Here is an 18453-nt window from a genome sequence, read left to right as displayed (position 1 = left end):
CTGCGTGGCCTGCCGCGCTGGGACGGGCCGGGGCGTGGCCCTGGGGAGCAGAGGGCAGTGAACTGACCTAGCAGACAGCGGGGAGTGTAGGGGGGGGGGCAGCCGGCTGGCATGGTGGGCCCAAGAGCTCAGGTCGCCCAAGGCACCGCCGGCGGTGGCGCGTGGCCCGGGGGCCCAGAGCTTGCGCGCGGAGGTGGTCTGGAGACGATGCTGTTCCCGCTGTTTCCAACCAGACTCTCCCTGCGTCCCGCCCCTATGTCGGCTCGCGGCGGCGGGCGGAAATGAGGCAAAAGGTACCCGGCCATGGCGCCCGCGCGCCGGAAATGACGACACGCGGGAGGGCGGGGCTAGGATGTGGCGATTGCGCAGACTCGCTGCAGGCAGGACGGCCGGGTGGGTCGCGGGGTCATTTCCGCTTCCGGTCCGTCGCCTTCTTCGGTTTCTTCCCGTCCGCTCGGCGGCTCCCCTCCCCCGCCCGGCTCTCCGCGCCCCTCCCGGGCGGCGGGGCGGCGGGGCCGTCGACGTGCAGCCCTCCGTGCGTCCGCGCGTGCGCCCGAGCGCGGCTCCGCGTCCGCCGCCCGAGGCCCGGCACGCGCCCCGTGACACCGAGGCCGAGCGGGGGCAGGAGGCTGCCCGCCATGAGCCCCCAGAGCGCGGCGTGAGCAGCCCGAGGTGAGCGCGGGCGGGGAGCGGGGGGCGGGCGGGCGCGCTCTGGTAGCTCCGCGGCTTTCGTGTGTCTGCGCCCGCCCGGCCTGGACCGCCCGCGGCTCTCCGCCCTCCCGCGTTTGCCTCCCGCGGGCCCCGCCTGGGCCTCGCCGGTGCTCGTGTCCGTGTGTGTCTCGGCGTTTCCACAGAGCGCTCATCCCTGTGTGTCTGTACCGGTCTTGTGCTTTTCTGTCACGTGTCGGCGTCGGAGGGTCAGAACTAATGCCAGTGTCTCCGGTCTGTGCCTCTCTCCCTGCCGTCCTCCCGTGTCATGTTTGTCCTGGTGCTCGTCTCTTCCAGCCCCGAGTCCCTCTCGGCGGGTCTGTCGCTTGGTCTGGAATCTGGCCTTCCTCCCAGGTTCATGAGTGAGGCGTGAAGAGCCCGACTCTGCAGTGAGAGGCCCACTTTGTGCCACCCTGTAATATTTATAAGCTGACCAGACAGTTCCCTAGTCTTTAAAATAGTAGGGCAGCCGTGCCTCATAACGGAGGTGATGCTGCCCCTCGCCCCTAGCCTGTCCTTAGCTGCTGGGAGCTCTGGTTCCCATTAGTACTTGTAGATTTTCTGTTTCACACGGTTAAGGTTTGATATCGTTTGATATCTGAGTAACTCTTGGAGAATTTTGCCATATCATTTGTCTTTTATTTGATCTTGTAATTTTGTTTGGGTCAGCCAATTGTGAAAAACCTAGTCTCCTTCTTAGGCATACCCATGAAGTCTTAGCTTTGCTGTGTTGAGTTTTTCTTCTAACGTCCTTTAGTATAAACACACTGTGTTAAGATAGCACATATTCTTTCGAAAATGTTTTTTTTCTGATGATGAAAATCAGCCAGTGTTATTGAGCTCTTATTATCTGTGGGTCGGGGAGTTGAGTACTTTATGTTCCCATTGTATTTAATCAACAAACCCGGCAGCTGGAAATCCTTTCCTTTATTTCAGAGTTGAGCAAACTGAATCCCAGGGAGGCCAGAATTTGGACCCAAGTTTCGTTGTTCTTTCCCTTTTTCTTGTCTGATTTCCCAGTCCCAGCTTAGCCTGTTGGTTTCTGGGTCTCTGTGTTCTCTCTTTGCCTCCCTGCTTCACTCCGGTCTCGTTTCTTTATCTGTCGCTGTGTCTTTGCCCAGGTTTCTCTGTGTCTTTTCTCTCCTCTCTCTCTCCTTTCCTCTCAAAGGCCCTTGCTCTGTCGCACACAAGCGCCGTGTCTTCGTGTGTCTGGCTGGGCCTGACTCTAGCCCTGGCCATCTCTCTCCAGCCGTTCACAGCCGTCTCCGAGTGCCTGGCTCCCCTGCGTTCGGGGCAGGGACTCAGGTGGTAGGAGGCCTCCACAGGAGAGGCTGCGGGCGATGGTCAGAGCCTGCTCTGGGACCCGGCTGCCCCGGGGGAGGCCCAGGCCTGGCTTCCTCCCTGTGAGGCGTCCACAAGTCACGCACGGTCTGTGCGGCGGAGCAGAGGCGCAGGCGTGGCCTGGGGCGAGGCTGTGGAGGGTTCACGGATCCCCGTCCCCCTCTTCTGTTTCTTCTCGTCGCCCTCCCCTCAGCACAGGTTAAGTTAAAGGGACCTGTTTTGGAGCCTGAGGTGGCCTGGGACGGAGCCTGCGCCGCCTGCCTAGTGTGTGACCTTGACTGGGCGCTTAAGTTCTGTGACCCGTCTCCTCCTGTTAGAACCTGGTGTTGGTGTTAGATGAGATCACGCGTGTCCCATGCTCCCTGAGTGCCGGGCACACCTCCGGGGCCCAGCCAGGGGGCTGCACTCTTCCTTATCTCCCCCCGGCGGGACACCACGTCCCCCTCCCCACCTCCTGGCCCTCTCCCTTTCTCGGCCTCCTCCCTGTGTGCCCCCGTTTCTGCCCCCACCTGCTCTGGAGGTCTCTCCTGCCCGCCCCCCCGTCCCTTCCTTCCTGCTCCGTTTACTGAGTGGCTCTTCCGGGCCAGCTCTTCTGCCGGGAAAAGCCTCGTCCGTCCAGAGCTACATGGTTGCTGCCCCCACGGGCTCCGGGGGCGGCCAGCCCGAGTCAGACATGCTTAGGAAATCACGAGGACAAGCCCTGGTGTGGGGGTGGGTTGGGCTGGAGGTTCCTGCTGAGCCTAGTGGAGGACGGGAGGAGGAACGGGGTGGCCGTCTCAGGACCCACCCACGGGGACAGCGCGCGTCCCGACCCCCGGCTTCCCTTGCGGTGTCTGGACTCCGTATAGAGGCCCCATCTTACAGAGGAGAAAACTGAGGCTCCAGAGGTGCGAGCTAGGAAGTGTTAGCTGGGGTGTGCCCCAAGGACCCTTGGCCCCCTGCACGCTCTGCCACCAGAGCAGGAAGGTGCTGGGCATGATTGAGGAACTGAGAGACAGTGGGGTGACTCAGGCAGAGCCTCGCCGGTTGTGGCAGGAACCCCGTCCTGCGCCTCAAGGGCCAGGCGGCTGCAGGCCCCACGCCTGGTTGTGAAGGTCCTCTCCACCCCCTAGATGCGGTGACCCGCCAGTTGCTGCCACGCCGCCTCCCCCGTCCTGTTGCCCGGCTCTGCTCTCCCCGGGGGCCCGCCCCCACCCCCTGCCACCATGTCGACCTCCTCGCTGCGGCGCCAGGTGAAGAACATCGTCCACAACTACTCGGAGGCCGAGATCAAGGTGCGTGAGGCCACGAGCAACGACCCCTGGGGCCCGTCCAGCTCGCTCATGTCCGAGATCGCCGACCTCACCTACAACGTGGTTGCCTTCTCCGAGATCATGAGCATGATCTGGAAGCGGCTCAACGACCACGGCAAGAACTGGCGGCATGTCTACAAGGTCAGTGTGTGTGGGGGGCCCGCCGGGCAAGGGGGGCGGCTGACTGCGGGGCACCCGGAGGCAGGCCCACTTTCCCAGTTTCCGGGAGGAACTGGAGTTCTGTGTCTTTTTAGTGAAGGCAACAAACAACGATTTTAAGAATTTTTAGTTTCGTGGTTTTTTCTCCTTATGGAGTTAGGGCCATTGTTTAAGGTAGTGCTGGGCCGCAGTGGCTGCTTTGTTGCGGAGCACGGGCTCTGGGACATTTAGGCTCGTGCTTGTGGCGCTTGGGCTTAGTTGCTCTGCAGCGTGTGGGATGGACCACATGCCACCTGGACCAGGGATGGAACCGTGTCTCTTGCATTGGTAGCTGGATTCTTATCCCCTGTGCCATCAGGGGAGCCCCAAGTCTTGTGAACTTTGAAGAAGGGGCAGGTTCTAGGCTGGTCCGCTCTCAAGGCCTACGTGGATGTTCCGTGTCCACTCTCATGTGCCGCAAGCCCAGCCCCCTCCACACCTCCTGTCATCCCTGGGGTCCTCTGTGCATGGGGCTCCAGGCAGGGGGTAGTAGCCCCAGGGAGAGTGGGGGTCATGGGACGGCTCCGTATCTTTGCTGCGGTGGTGTTCACGCAGCTACGTCTCATTTCCAGAACTCAGAGCTGCATGAGAGAGAGTTTTACTGTAAGTCATTTCCTGCTTTTAAAAAGGAAAACAAGTCTGGGTTTTAGGGATCATTCCCCATTAAGAGAACAAAGGTTTGTTACTTTTAAAAACCCCACACTCCCAAGTGTTTAAGTTCGGGCTGATGATAGGGGACATAACTGGCTAGCTGGTGGTGATTTTTGAGTGGCTTGCACCGTCTGCTCTTTCACACATGGTGGGGATGACTGTCCAGGTGTGCTTGCCATTTCCCAGAACCGGGATTTCTGGGCCCATGCTCGTGCCCCGACCCCGTGCTGTGCATGTGGCCCCTATTCAGTGCACAGACAGACAGACCCCGGGTTTCGGGGGAAGGGAACTCGGTTGCACACGGCCCTCTCCCGTTTCACTGCTGCTCTGGGGGCCTGGGGCCTGGTGTCCCAAGGCGGGTCCGGGAGTGGCCAGGGCTGGGCTGAGGCCTACCTCTGGATAGTGGACTCCTGGGCCCAGGAGTGCTGAGGAGTCCCATCCATGAACTTGAGTGGTCAAGGTTCTGCTCTGTGTGGGGTGGGCAGCACAGGGAGGCGCTGGTCTCATGGCCCGGAGCCCGCGCTGGCCCGGCCACCCGGCCCGGGGAGGCTGCAGGGCTGCTGGCTCCCTGCCATGCCCCGCTCAGCTCACTGATTGCCCGAGGCACTTGTTGGGGAGGGACAGGGCCTGGTGACTGGGCTGTGGGTGAGGGCGGTGGAGGCACTTTCTCCAGGGCTGCCCCTGCACCGGATGGAGGCGTGCAGGTTTGCAGCGAAGCCCACCAGCTGTGGCTGCAGCCGCGCTTGGTGTGAGGGAAGTGGCTGTTGGCTTGTGGCCTGCGTGGGGCTGCGCTCAGGATGGGACCCTGGCCCCCGCGGGGCGACCTGCTGAGCCCTGTTGGCGTGTGCCCATGGCTGGGATCCCTGGGGCAGCCCGCTGGCCCCTCTGTGTGCCCGGGGTGGGGATAGGTAGCTCGTCTCCCAGGGACACGGCACCTGAGGTACTGACAGAGACTCCCGGGGCTGCGGTCACTGATGCCCGCTTCCTGTGCGGAGGGTGAGGTGTGGCGGCTGCATGGCGCTCACATGTGTCCCTCCCCTAGGGGTTAGGTCGTCCCTGTGCTCACACACTGCAGTTCCAAAGTGCTCAGAGCCCTGAGCGTTCTGAGGCTGGTGCCAGGGCTGCTTCTGGACTGGGCTGCGGTGGTTGCCCTGGTGTGCGGGCCCCCGGAGCATGGTGTTGGCATCCCCTTCCCTCGGGGACTGCTGTCCTGTGTGGGCGTGACCTCGGGAAGCCGCTGAACCCCAGGGTGTGGCTGGCCCGGGGGGTCAGGAGCCTGTGGTCCCCATGCGGTGCGAGGTGTAAACACCTCTGGGTAAGTTAAAGACTAACCTCCGGCAACCTGGTAACCGTATCGACACACCTCCGGGAGCCGTGCCAGACCTTAGCTGGGCTCCCAGGGAGGTGGTGGAGACGTGACCTGGGTGAATTCCAGCGTGGCCCTGGGCTGGCCCCTCTGCTGACGTGGCAGCCCAGGGCAGTGCAGTAGGTCTGGGAGGCCCGGGCGTCACCTGCAGACTGCGTGTGCCCTCTGCCTGAGGACTGTGGCCGGGGCCTCCTGCAGCGCCTGGACAGACCCAGCCCTCCCTGGCTCTCAGAGGCCTTGCCCGGGGTGTGGGCTGCGGGGTATTCCCATCTGACTTGTTGGGAAGGAAGTGTGTCCCCATGTCATAAAATGAGAAGATCCCAAAGGTTGTTTCTCCCTCCCTCTGAGGCTGTGGTCCTCCAGTCGTGCTGGGCGGGTGTGGAGTCCCTGCCTCAGACGACATTTGCTAGGCTCCTGGTATGCACTGAGCACCTGAGTGTGACCTTCCGGGTCCAGCCGCGTGGCCTTTGTCTTCGTTTTTTTGAAACAGCAGGTCTGTGCTGTGCAGGGACACCTGCATGGGCTGCGGGCCAGGCCTGCCTTTCCCCCCGCTGTGCCTTGAGACACACGGAGGTCGCACGCACCGCAGTTCGTCCTTGTCACCCAGGGGCGCCGTGCCGTGCCGTCATCACCCACCTTGTTCACAGCATCTTCGTCCCCCAAGTCCGGGCTCTGGGTTTGCCTGCTTCGATGCTTCTGTGAGCTAGCTGGTGCACTCTGTTCTTGGGGCTCGGCTCCTGCTGCCCGGGGGGCTGTTCTCCAGGTCCCGCTGGGGGCACTGGTGCTGCTGGGCCCTGGGTGACGAGGCAATGCCCCTGCAGGCCATGACGCTGATGGAGTACCTCATTAAGACGGGCTCGGAGCGCGTGTCACAGCAGTGCAAGGAGAACATGTACGCTGTGCAGACGCTGAAGGACTTCCAGTACGTGGACCGCGATGGCAAGGACCAGGGCGTGAATGTGCGTGAGAAGGCCAGGCAGCTGGTGGCCCTGCTGCGTGACGAGGACCGGCTGCGGGAGGAGCGTGCCCACGCGCTCAAAACCAAGGAGAAGCTGGCGCAGACTGCCACAGGTGAGCGGGGGTCACTGCGGGCTGGGATCACGGCGAGACTCCAGCGGCCGGCCGGGGGTTTCTCTGCTGACCATGGTCAGGGTGGAGCAGTGCAATGCTGGGGGCAGGGGCTGCAGGGGAAGGCTGCTGTTCCCTTTGGTCTTCACCCGCGTTTTCTCTCCAGCCTTTGCTCACTCACCCCTGGTGCCCAGAGCGGGGTGGGGCCAGCTGTGCAGGCTGTCCCCTCCCAGCATCTAGCCCTGGGCCCAGCCCTGGAGCCCGAGATCCCTGGCTCCCCAGTGGGAGCCATCGGGAGCTTTCCAGCCCTGGAGAAGGGGGAGGAGGCCATTCATCCCTCAACTGAGAGCCGGAGCTTAGGCCTCTGGCTCAGAGGTCTTCAGGGCCCTGCCCCTCACCAGCTGACTTCTGCCCAGGCCCTCAGGGCCGTCCCTCCGCGCCCCGGTCGTTCCTCCAGGTGGGGTCACCTCACTGTTCCTCAGCCACGGAGTCTGCATCCCACTGGGGCACGGGAGCGTCTCAGACTCTGCCCTCTGTTGGGTCCCATCTTCTCGGGGTCTCAGTGGCTGTGTTCCCTCAGCTTCCTCTGCAGCCGTGGGCTCCGGACCCCCGCCCGAGGCGGAGCAGGCCTGGCCACAGAGCAGCGGGGAGGAGGAGCTGCAGCTGCAGCTGGCGCTGGCCATGAGCAAGGAGGAGGCCGACCAGGTACCGGTGCGGCGCTGTGGGGTCGCAGGCCGCGGGTCTGAGTCCGCTCTGTTTCCATCTCCACGCCTCGCCTCCGCCCCTCCAGCTCTCCCTCTCCGCCCCCCTCCTCTCTGGAGGACCGGCCCCACCCCAGCTTGTCTCTGCTGTTCTTCACCAGGTCGGGGCCCTGACTCTGTGTCTCGTGCTCGGTCTGGCCCAGCTCTGTCTCCCTCCTCGCGTGTGTGCATGTTCACGCTCTCTCCCCTCACCTCCCCGGCCCCGCCCACCACCTGGTCCCGCCCACCACCTGGTCCCGCCCCTCACACTCTGGCCCCGCCCTTCACACACCTTCCGCGGCTCCGCCTCCTCTCTGACCCCGCCCCCTCGTGCTCTCTCTCCCCGGCCCCGCCCCCTCACGCTCTCTCTCCCCCAGCCCCCGTCCTGCGGCCCCGAGGATGACGCCCAGCTCCAGCTGGCCCTTAGTTTGAGCCGCGAGGAGCACGATAAGGTCAGAGCAGCTTCCCCGACCACCAGGCTCCCCTAAGACCCTTCCTAGGTCCCCGCCCCCACACTCCTGCTGCAGCTTCTGTGGGACCCCTTGTCAGACCGGCTCAGACCGTGCCCCACCCCCACCCCAAGGCGTGTGTAGCTGCTCTGGGCTGAGGGCGCCCTGCTGGCCACCGCCAGCACCCACCCCACGGGAGGAGACCCCTGTGTCAGGCGCCCCTGCCCCCGTCTGTCCCCACACAGCACCCTCACTCCGACCTCGCCCCGCCCCCGTGTCCCTTCACATCACACCTTGGTCCACATCCCATTGTAATTTTCAGTTGCCTTGTCTGGGTGGGGGGTTCTGGGGCCATGCATTTGGGGGAGGGGGCGCAGTGAGAGTCCAGTCACCCAGAGTCTGACCCCTCCCCGCCTGCCGCTCCGGGTGGATCAGGAGGAGCGGATCCGCCGTGGGGACGACCTGCGCCTGCAGATGGCCATAGAGGAGAGCAAGAGGGAGACGGCAGGCCAGGAGGAGGTGAGTGTGGCCCTAGGCCAGCCTTGGCCAAAGGTGACTTCAGTGTGCACACAGCTCCCTGCTCCTGGGAGAGGGGGCATAGCTAGGGGCCCCCTCCGCATCCAGGGGGACCTGGCTCAGCCCAGGGACAGCCCGGGATCGGTGTGTGCACTGCTGTGCTGCTTGGAGCCCATGAACTGGGGCAGGGCAAGGGGGCCTGGGTCGGCCCGGCGAGGACAGGGCCCAGGGCGGCTTTGGCCTTGGTCCTCAGTTCTGCAGGGCTGGTTGGCGGTCTGGGTTGGTGGGGAACGGTGTGTCTGTGTAGGGGCCTACTGACGGCTGTGAGGAGAGCGATGGCGGGGCCCCGAGGAAGGAGGGCTGGGGGCTGTGTGGGGCGGGGAGGCGGCGGGCAGAGCAGAGCCTGTCAGAGCAGCCGGCGGCGGCGTCCGCCCCCACTTCCCTCTAGTCCGCGGAAGCTCAGCCTCCTGGTGGGCCGCCTCCCTCCCCCTTTCTCCTCCTGCTAAAAAGAAAGGGTGTCTTTTATTTTTAGGTCTGGTCTGGGGTCATCTCCACCTCTCTTTCTGTTCTGGGCACTTCTCTGTACCTGCGGATCCCCTCTCTATCCCCCAGGGTCCCCTCTCGAAGTCTGGGGTCCCCTCCTCCTCCTGGGTACTTTTTTCTACCCTCCCCACGGGGTGCCCTCTGGGTCCGGGGTCCCCTCACCTCTCGCTTTCTTTTCTCCTGCAGTCATCCCTCATGGATCTTGCTGACGTCTTCACGGCCCCGGCTGCTGCTCCTGCCACTGATCCCTGGGGGGCCCCTGTGTCCATGGCTGCTGCCCTCCCCACGGCTGCCCCCGCCTCGGACCCTTGGGGGGGACCTCCTGTCCCTCAGGCTGCTGATCCTTGGGGGGGTCCAGCCCCTACGCCGGCCTCTGGGGACCCCTGGAGGCCTGCTGGCCCTGCAGGGCCCCCAGCTGACCCTTGGGGGGGGACCCAGGCCCCTGCGGCTGGAGAAGGACCAGCACCTGACCCGTGGGGGGGTTCCGATGGTGAGACCCCCTGCCCCCAGTGTGCAGCCCTGGGGGTGGGGGACTGGTAGCTGTGGAGGTGGAGGTGCCCTCTGGGATGGGGGAATGGGGGCTAGGTGGGAGGGGCCGGGCCCGCGGCCGCAGGGACGCCTGACTTAGGGTGGGCAGAGGGGAGTGCCGGCGCCTCACACGCCTCCTTCCGGCCCCAGGTGGGGCCCCAGTTAGCGGACCCCCGGCCTCTGACCCCTGGGCCCCAGCTCCGGCCTTCTCAGACCCCTGGGGGGGGTCCCCTGCCAAGCCCAGCACCAATGGCACTGCAGGTAACTGGAGGGGAGCTCGGGGGGCGGGGGCAGACCCCTGGGTGTGTGAGGGGTCCGGTTCCTAGGTCCTAGGGTTCCTGGGTCCTAGGGAAGCTGAGTGCCATCTTGACCCCCGCACAGTGGTTGGGGGATTTGACACGGAGGCCGACGAGTTCTCTGACTTCGACCGCCTGCGCACGCCCCTGCCAGCCTCTGGGAGCAGCACAGGTGAGCCCCCACCCCTCCCGCGCTGGGCGTCCATTGCACTGTCGCCCTGGTGTTCAGAGACGAGCACGTGTCCTTTGACGTGATGGCAGGTTTGGTGGGGAGCCGCGCCCCCCTCCTCACCTGCCTGCTGGGGTTTCTGCATACGGTGGGTGTGCTGCCCGCTGGCCTGGCCTGGCCTGTGCGCCCCGCTCCTGGGAGACCCCTGTGCTCTGTCCACGGCCGAGCAACGCTCACTTGGAGGCAGCAGGCCGGGATGTCATCCTTCCGCCTCTCTGCAGCTTTTTTTGTGCCTTTTCCCCAACATAGCTGGGGTTCTGCTATCTTTAAAAAAACAAAACCAGGCCCCGCGAAGGGTACTCGGTCCACCTGGCCCCACCCCGGTGGTCCCCACGTGTGTGCCAGTCTTCTGGGAGCTGTCCCCGCTGCTGGACCTGCACCTCCTCGCCCCTGAGGTGGAGGCCTGGCCCCTGGACCACGCCCGCCGCGGGTTGCTCGGGGCCCCTCTCCCGGGCCCTGCGTCTCGGGGTCTCCCCTGAGCCCCTCTGCGGCCCCTTCAGGGGAGCTGGAGCTGCTTGCCGGAGAGGTGCCCGCCCGCAGCCCTGGCGCCTTCGACATGAGCGGGGTCGGGGGCTCTCTGGCTGAGGCTGTGGGGAGCCCCCCGCCCGCCCCGACCCCCACGCCGCCCACGCGCAAGACGCCGGAGTCTTTTCTGGGCCCCAACGCCGCTCTGGTGGACCTGGACTCGCTGGTGAGCCGGCCGGGCCCCGCGGCGCCCGGGGCAAAGGCCTCCAACCCTTTCTTGCCAAGCGGTGAGTGTAGCTGCGGGGGCTGTGGGGCGCGGGGTCAAGGGCAGACCCCTGACTGCCTCGCCCTCCTCCCCGCAGGAGCCCCGGCCACCGGCCCCTCCATCACCAACCCCTTCCAGCCTGCGCCCCCCGCGACGCTCACCCTGAACCAGCTCCGGATCAGCCCCGTGCCCCCTGTCGCGGGAGCGCCGTCCACGTACATCTCTCCTCTCGGTGGGGGCCCTGGCCTGCCCCCTATGATGCCTCCGGGACCCCCGGCCCCCAACACTAATCCCTTCCTCCTATAATCCGGGGCGGGAGGGGCCTCCCCCATTCTGCTCCCTGGGAGACCAGTGTTGTGAGTGCATGTGAATCGGGGGACCCTGCCCCCCCCAGCGCCCTTCCCCCTCCTGGGGCCCACTCACACTACAGCCTCTTCCTGTGTCCCCCACCCGCCTCCCTGAGAGAAACTGGACGCGGCTGGGGAGGGTGCTGGCCGGAGGAGGACCCTTCCCACGGCATTAGAAGGGGGAGGGGCAGCGGGGGGCCCCCGCCAGTTCCCCTCCCCCAGCCCCTGACTGGCCCTCAATCAGTGTTTGAGCCGCCTCCTCCCCTCACGCACCCCTCGGTGAATCCTCGGTGATGATTTTGGCAACTTCGGGAATAAATGGCAATTCTCACGGGCATGGAGCCCCCCGGTCCCACTCATGGGTCCTGTGGCCCCTTCCCCCAGGGGCCCGGGGCTCGCAGTCCGTCTGCCTCTTAGGGGCAGGGGGGAGCCTCGATTTCCCTGACTCCAGGTGCGTGGGGGATTCTGTGTCGGGGGTGGGAGGGGGCTCCGTGGGTGGTTGGGCTGCGGCCCCCTGGCAGTCTGGAGAGCTGATGGAGGTGGGGCGTGGACGGTGTCGATAGCGGGGCTGGACTTGTGGGTTGTTGGTGAGGACTCCGTGTGTGCACACATGCACACCCGCCACCTGGGGCGCAGGACCCTGGGCCCCCAGAAAGAGCGCTCGGGTGACTGGGCTTCGGGGGGAACCCCACTGCACTCGAGGGGCTAGGTCCCACCGTGGGGTGCTCCTGCAGCTGTTCTCTCAACTGGCTCTGGCTTCAGGGACACATGGGCTGGGTGCCCCGAGATCAGCTGGCCCACGTCCTTTCCCAGAAGGTGCCCCGCTCTGGGTGAGGGCAGGGCAGACCTCCAGGGTGCAGGGTGGCCTGCACGGACGCCCGGGCTTCCCCGCTGGACCACCCTCTGACGTCTGGGGGACTGGCGGGTCCTCGACACTACAGCTATCTCTGCGCGCCCGGTGCCGGACGGACGGAAGAGGGGCCACCCCGCTGCCCCAGGGAGGGTGGAGACCCAGGGAACTTGCTCCGGCCAGTTGAGTTTGGCCGGAGGTGTTCTGCGGGGAAGCGGGGCGGGGTTCCGGTGAGTGTAGACTGGCAGGACACGCTTCCTGTCCGCAGGGCGCCCACATCCTCAGCACCGCCCATACTTACCTGCCCTCCCCTGCACCTGCTATGGTCCCTAACTCCCCCCCCACAGCCCCTGGACCCCACACATGGAGCCCCTTGGTCCCCCCAAACCCCGATGGTAGGATGAAGGTAGGTATTCCAGAGGCTTTTCACCAAAAATACGTTTCTTTTGCCGTCTTTAAATTCCCTATTGAGCGTGTCTTGCTTTATTCTCCTCTGCTCAGTTGTCCAGTCGTGTCTGACCCTTTGCGACCCCACAGGATGTAGCCCACAAGGCTGGTCTGTCCATGGGATTCTCATCCAGGCAAGGATACTGGAGTGGGTTGCCATGCCTTCCTCCAGGGTATCTTCCTGACACGGGGATTGAACCTGCATCTCTCGCGTCGCCTGCATTCGTGGGTGGATTTTTTAATGCTGAGCACCAGGGAGGCCCCCTGGGCTAATTCTTTATTTCTTCCAGCTTATTTTACTTCTGTTTGATCACTTAAGAGTTTCCCTGAGTGCTGTTTAACGTGTTCCTTAAAATACAGTTTTAACTGATGCTTTCCAGCGCAGGAAACTGTAGAGAGGAGGACCCGCCCCCTACTGTCTGTGCTCAACGTTTGTCCAACCTCCCCCAGATCCAGTTTCCTCACAGCCCCTCCCCTGGAGAATTTTGGAGATTGCACTCTGGCTAGGAACGGTTTGGTGTTAGTTTGTATGTGGTGGGGGGACCCTACAGATGTCCCTGTAGCTCAGGCACAGAATCTGCCTGTGATGCAGGGGGCCAGGTTTTGATCCCTAGGTGGGGAAGATTCTCTGGAGAAGGGAATGGCAGCCCATTCCAGTGTTCTTGTCTGGAGAAGCCCATGGACACAGGAGCCTGGTGGGCTATGATCCAGGGGGTTGCAAAGAGTTGGACACGACTGAGCACACATAACTTGAATCGTTATAAAGAAAAAATGATTGTTTAAAAAATGTGAATTAAGCTAGGTGCTAGAAATGGATGGATGTGGTTGGAGCTCCAGCCAGACCCCTTTTCCTGTAGCATGCCACACAGCCCCACCTGCAGACTGACTTGCGGGTCTCCAAGAGCTGCCCCCACAGAGAGCAGCAACCTGACACTGCAGACCAGGAGAAAATACTTGCCAATCTGACACTGGAAAGGATTCAACATTCAGAATGTATAAAATACTCCCCCAAACGAACAACAAAAACAACCCCATACAAAAATGTGCAAGGACTTGAAAAATGACATTTCTCCAAAGACATACAAACAGCCAGCAAATACTTGAAAAGGTGCTTGGCATCATTAGCTGTTGGGGAAGAGCTGATGAAAACCACAGATAGCACCTCACAGCTGCTAGGGTGGCTACAGTCAAGAACTGGGAAATGGCACATACTGGAGAAGATGTGGAGAAACGGGGACGCCTGTGCATTGCTGGTAGGACTAGGAAATCGAGCAGTGGCTGTGGAAATGTGTGGCGATTTCTCCAAAGGTCACACACACAGATAGCCAGGACCCAGCTGTGTCTCCCAGGTGTACATGAAACTAAGCTGAAACCGGGGACGTGACAGACACCTACACATCCATGTTCACTATTCACAACAGCCAGCAGACAAGACCGCACAAGTGTCCATCAGTGACTGAGTAGGTCGATGAAACGTGTGTATGTAGAACAGACTAGATTTCAGCCATAAAATGTGGAAGTTTGGTATCTGCCACAAGGTGGAACGACCTTGAGAACATTATGCTTAGGGAGACAGGGCACCTACAGAAGGACAAACAGCACTATGACTCGGCGTACATGGAGTACCTGGAGCAGGCAAATCTGTAGAGACAGAGTAAAACAGGACGGTCTGGGCTGAGTAGAGAGAAGGGCCAGTGATTGTTTTAATGATACCAAGCGTCTAGGTGGTGGTGATGGCTGCCCACATTGCGAGTGTGTTGATTGCCACTGCATTATACACTTGAGGATGGTTAAAGTCGTAAGTATGGTGTTAGGCATGTTTAATAACAAAAAAATATAAAAACGGGTAAGTGGTAGATGACTAAATACAGCAATCATGGATGGTACAGAAACTGACTTCTGTACATTTAATCTTCGACAGCAAGGAGATCAAACCAGTCCTAAAGGAGATCAGTCCTGAATATTCACTGAAAGGACTGATGCTGAAGCTCCAATACTTAAGCCATCTGATGTGAAGACGTGACTCATTAGAAAAGACCCTGGGAAAGATGCTGGGAAAGATTGAGGGCAGGAGAAGGGGACGACAGGATGAGGTGGTTGGATGGCATCACCGACTCAACGGACGTGAGTTTGAGCAAACTCTGGGAGATAGTGAAGGACAAGGAAGGATGGCATGCTGCAGTCCGTGGGGTCTTAAAGAGACAGAGTCACCACTTAACGACTGAACAACAACAGCAAACCTTTCAACAGTGATTTCAACAACTCACGAGCAGAACTGAGGGGATCCAGAGTCCGTAAGGATCAAGAGGAAGGGGCTAAAAGTGGGGAAGCAAAGCCAGAATAAGAGTGGCCTGCATCAATCACAGACAAGACTCCAGAAGAATAGTGGTGTAAAACTTGAAAGTGGAATTCAGTATGTAAAAGTTGACAAAGGTGACCACCAGCATCAGGGTGGTGTGGGCGGCTCTGGTCTCCAGGGGGCATCTGTGGTGTCCAGTGGGGGTGTGAATATACTGCACCCTCTGGTGGTGTCTGAGCAGGAGAAGTACCATGGAGCCACTGGACCAGACCATGAGGGTAAGAAACACGGCATCCGAGGTGGACCACAGGAGGACAATGGCTGCACTGGGACTTGATGAACAGAACCACTTCCCTTGATTGTCGGTATCATTTCCTGTGTCCTGTGGACCAGTGACTGCCACAGGAACAAAGATAGTCATTAAGAGACTGAGCATCCAGCAGACCCAACAGGAAGGGCCAGTGACCTTGGGGGCCCTTCCTCTGAGCATCACCCACTCCGCTCTCCTGGGGGTGAGAGTGAAGGACAGGTGCTCAGGACACAGGTGGAGCACAGGGTGGTGCCTCGAGCCACTCTCTGTATATAATACACAAACTTACACCCGAGACTGGACAGGGGCTTCCTCAAAACAAAAACTGCAATGGCAGTGTGAGGAATGCCAGGGGAGAGAACCAGGAGGCTGGCCAGGGCCAAGTGTGTGAGAATCACATCTGTGCCTCCTTTTCCGGTCAAGCAAGACTGGAGACATGCTGTGGAAGAAAAGGAAGACATTACCCAGAGCCCCCAACCACCACCTGGAATAGAAAGCTAGTTTTCACAGCCGCCTCCCCTAGTGTTCTCGGGGCATCTCTGTAAAAAGACATGGAGGGGACGTCAGAGTGGCCTGGAGCGGAAAGGGGGCTGAACTGGTGCTGACACCAGCAGTCTTCACATAGAACCAACAGTGGGCAAGAATTCTTGATCTCTTCCTCTCCTGAGAAGGAGACACCGTCATACTCCACAGGAGGAGCGCAACCTGGAGAATCTACACATGACGCCACTTACTCTTTTCGCTATGATTATTTTGTATTTATTTCCATTTACCTGTATATCCTGATCCTCCACCTGAAGGTAAGGTCCATGCACTTAGGAACCAGGTCTGTCCTGTTCAATAACATGGTTGACCAATAATAGGTGTTAAATAACATGTACTGAGTATATGAATGTGTTACAGGACACATATGCAAGGATGTTCTCCACACCCCTTAGTTGAGCTTATAAGATGGTCTAATTTTAACAGAGTGTGCAAGTGAGTTATAGCAAGCTCCTATTTCATCAGACTTACTGGACACTAAATAACTTTTAAAAATGAGTCTTCAGGACTTCATGGACTTCAGCTTTCCAGGTCCTCACTCAAGGAGCTCATTCAAGTCATCACTCCATCCTAACAGGACTGAATAGGAAGAAAATTCTTGCATCATGAAGACAGGAGAGACAACGGGCACCACTGCCTCCAAGACTGGAGAGACGGACAGTGACTAGCGGGGCTCAAGGTTCTGGAGCAGACTCATGATGGAGACACCTTGCGAATAAGGCCTGCCAGGACGAGAAATGCTGCAACATAACTGATGGGGAAAAAACTCCCTTTGTGCTTTCAGTGGGGAATGGAGGAAGAAACCATTTTCAAATACACCAGAGTGTGGGGTTCTTCTTACAAGGTCTGCCTTCAGGAGAGACTTAACTGGAGCCTAAGCAGCCGGGGTCTTCTCAGAGCCTGACTGACCTGGGAAGGGAAATCCCCAGCATCCAGCCCACTCTAGCCATGCTGTCCCATCCAAGGGGGAGAAAAACATGGAGAAACAGGTTCACAGTCCAGAGGCACAGGCTCACGGACCAACTGAGACCTCATCGTAGGAGGTGGACGCTCCCCTCTCCCCACACCTCACCACCACATTGCTAAGATTTATTAACAGTTCCTTTAACCCAGTACACTATGTCCAGATATCAAGAAAACATTCCTAGGCATGCTACAAGGCAAAGAACAGTTTGAAGACACAGAGCGAGCATCAGACGCAGACACGGCAGGACTGTTGGGATGGTCAGACCTGGAAGGTGAATCAACTATGATCACTGTGCTGAGGGCTCTAGTGGATAAAGCAGACACGTGCGGGAACAGCTGGGCAATGAGAGCAGGAGAGGGGAATTCTAAGGAAGAACTAGGAAGAAATGCCGGAGACCAAAGCACTGTCTCAGAAATGAAGGATGCCTTTGATGGGCTTGTTAGTAGGTTGGAGGGAATGTTAGTAGATGTGGAAAGAGTGTCTGAGCTTGAGGGTCTATCAATAGAAATCTGCAAACTGCAAGGCCAGGACAGAGACTTAACACAAAATGGAATATCCAACGGCTGTGGGAGAAGTACCAAGGGTGGAACACGTGCACAGTGGGACTATCAGAAGGCAAGATAGAGAAAAAGAAAAGAAATATTTGAAGCAACAATGAGAATTTCCCCCCAAAACAATGTCAACACCAAACCACCGATCCAGGAAGCCCAGAGAACCCTAAAGAGGATAAATGCCTTCTCCCCAAACCATATTTGCAGGCATGTCATATTCAAAATAATATATGTTCAAATACCCAGTATTCTTGCCTGGAGAATCCCATGAACAGAGGAGCCTGGTGGGCTCACAAAGAGCGGGTCACAGAGTCAGACACAACCGAGCAACTGAACAGTAATGCAGCCCGTCAAGCTCTGGTGACGGAAGAAAGTGGAGATGCCACTGTCCTGCCTGTGTAGAGACTCAAACATCCCTCTGCTCTGGGGCACACATGTCCCTAAGTGCACACATACTGCTGGACACCAGGCTGACCTCACGTGACACTTGCTGAATTCACAAATGCCTCCGTGCTGTGGACCCTGCTCTCTCAACTCTGCCTTCTGGAGAAATCTGAGATGTGAAGACATTCCATAAACTGGACCCACCTCCAGGCCACTAGGTTCTCCTGTGGCCTCCACTGACCACTCAGCTGTGGAGTGAGGCCCCTGTGGGGGCTTTTATGGGGGACGGTCCCTCCTCCCTCCTTACTTACATCCCACCTCTCCTCCTCAATCCCATCAGAATTTATTTCTGGAATAAGTGAGATTTTATTGAGGACATAGGGAGTTTACCACAAGGAAAGGTGAACAGTTTATCCTGGCAGCAGTTTTATTTTTGTTAATGTTGAAATAATTGTCCAGGTCTATGATGGCGCTTCTCCTACCCAGGGTGACCTGTCAGCAAAGCAAAACTTAGATAAATCTCACCCCTGTAAGTGTTTCCCTGGACCAGAAATGCAGTGTGTCCAGTCAGCCAACCCCTGAGCACTGTACACATTTCCTGGTTTCTCCTCACACCAAACGAGTTCCACCATGTGGTCCCAGACCATCAAATGTTTTTCATCTTACAGGCTGGTTCTTTATTCTTTATTCTATAAAAGTCTCCTTTTTCTTCAGCTGTATTTTGCAGTGTTTTGAATGGGGGGCTATTTCATGACATGTTAAAGTTTATCACCTAAAATGCTTCCTTTCATCACTTTGAACAACATAAAGTATTATTTTAATACATGCACCCCAGTGTTCATAGCAGCACCGTTTGTAATAACCAAGCAACCTAAATGTCATTGACAGATGAGTGGATGAAAAAGAGGTGGTGCATATATAATGGAATATTACTCAGCCATAAAAAAGAAAAAAATTGGGTCATTTGTAGAGATGTGGATGGACCCAGAGTCTGTCATACAGGGTGAAGTGAGTCAGAAAGAGAAAAACAAACACTGTACATTAATGCTGGTTGATTGTTAAATAAAAATTTACTGGAATTCAGGGATGCCTTACAATGA

The 18453-nt window shown here is 59.3% G+C and overlaps 1 protein-coding gene across 2 annotated transcripts; it reads left to right on the top strand.

Annotated features, from left to right (window-relative positions):
* Positions 1-401: 401 nt before the first annotated feature.
* On the top strand, positions 402-11339 carry EPN1 (epsin 1). 2 transcript variants are annotated; one of them, XM_055554216.1, is made up of 11 exons: positions 402-672; positions 3162-3482; positions 6378-6627; positions 7205-7329; positions 7742-7816; positions 8249-8332; positions 9059-9362; positions 9551-9661; positions 9782-9868; positions 10426-10677; positions 10753-11339. In XM_055554216.1, the coding sequence occupies exons 2-11, from the start codon at positions 3255-3257 to the stop codon at positions 10959-10961; spliced, it is 1725 nt and encodes a 574-aa protein (XP_055410191.1). In that variant the 5' UTR covers positions 402-672; positions 3162-3254; the 3' UTR covers positions 10962-11339. The 2 variants fall into 2 exon arrangements, with proteins under 2 accessions (XP_055410191.1, XP_055410192.1); XM_055554217.1 differs by lacking the exon at positions 7742-7816.
* Positions 11340-18453: the final 7114 nt, after the last annotated feature.

This window comes from Bubalus kerabau, chromosome 17 (genome assembly GCF_029407905.1).
Source record: "Bubalus kerabau isolate K-KA32 ecotype Philippines breed swamp buffalo chromosome 17, PCC_UOA_SB_1v2, whole genome shotgun sequence".
Taxonomy (NCBI): Eukaryota; Metazoa; Chordata; class Mammalia; order Artiodactyla; family Bovidae; genus Bubalus; species Bubalus kerabau.
The sequence above is the reverse complement of the archived record's forward strand: the minus strand, read 5'-3'. Positions and strand labels throughout refer to the sequence as shown.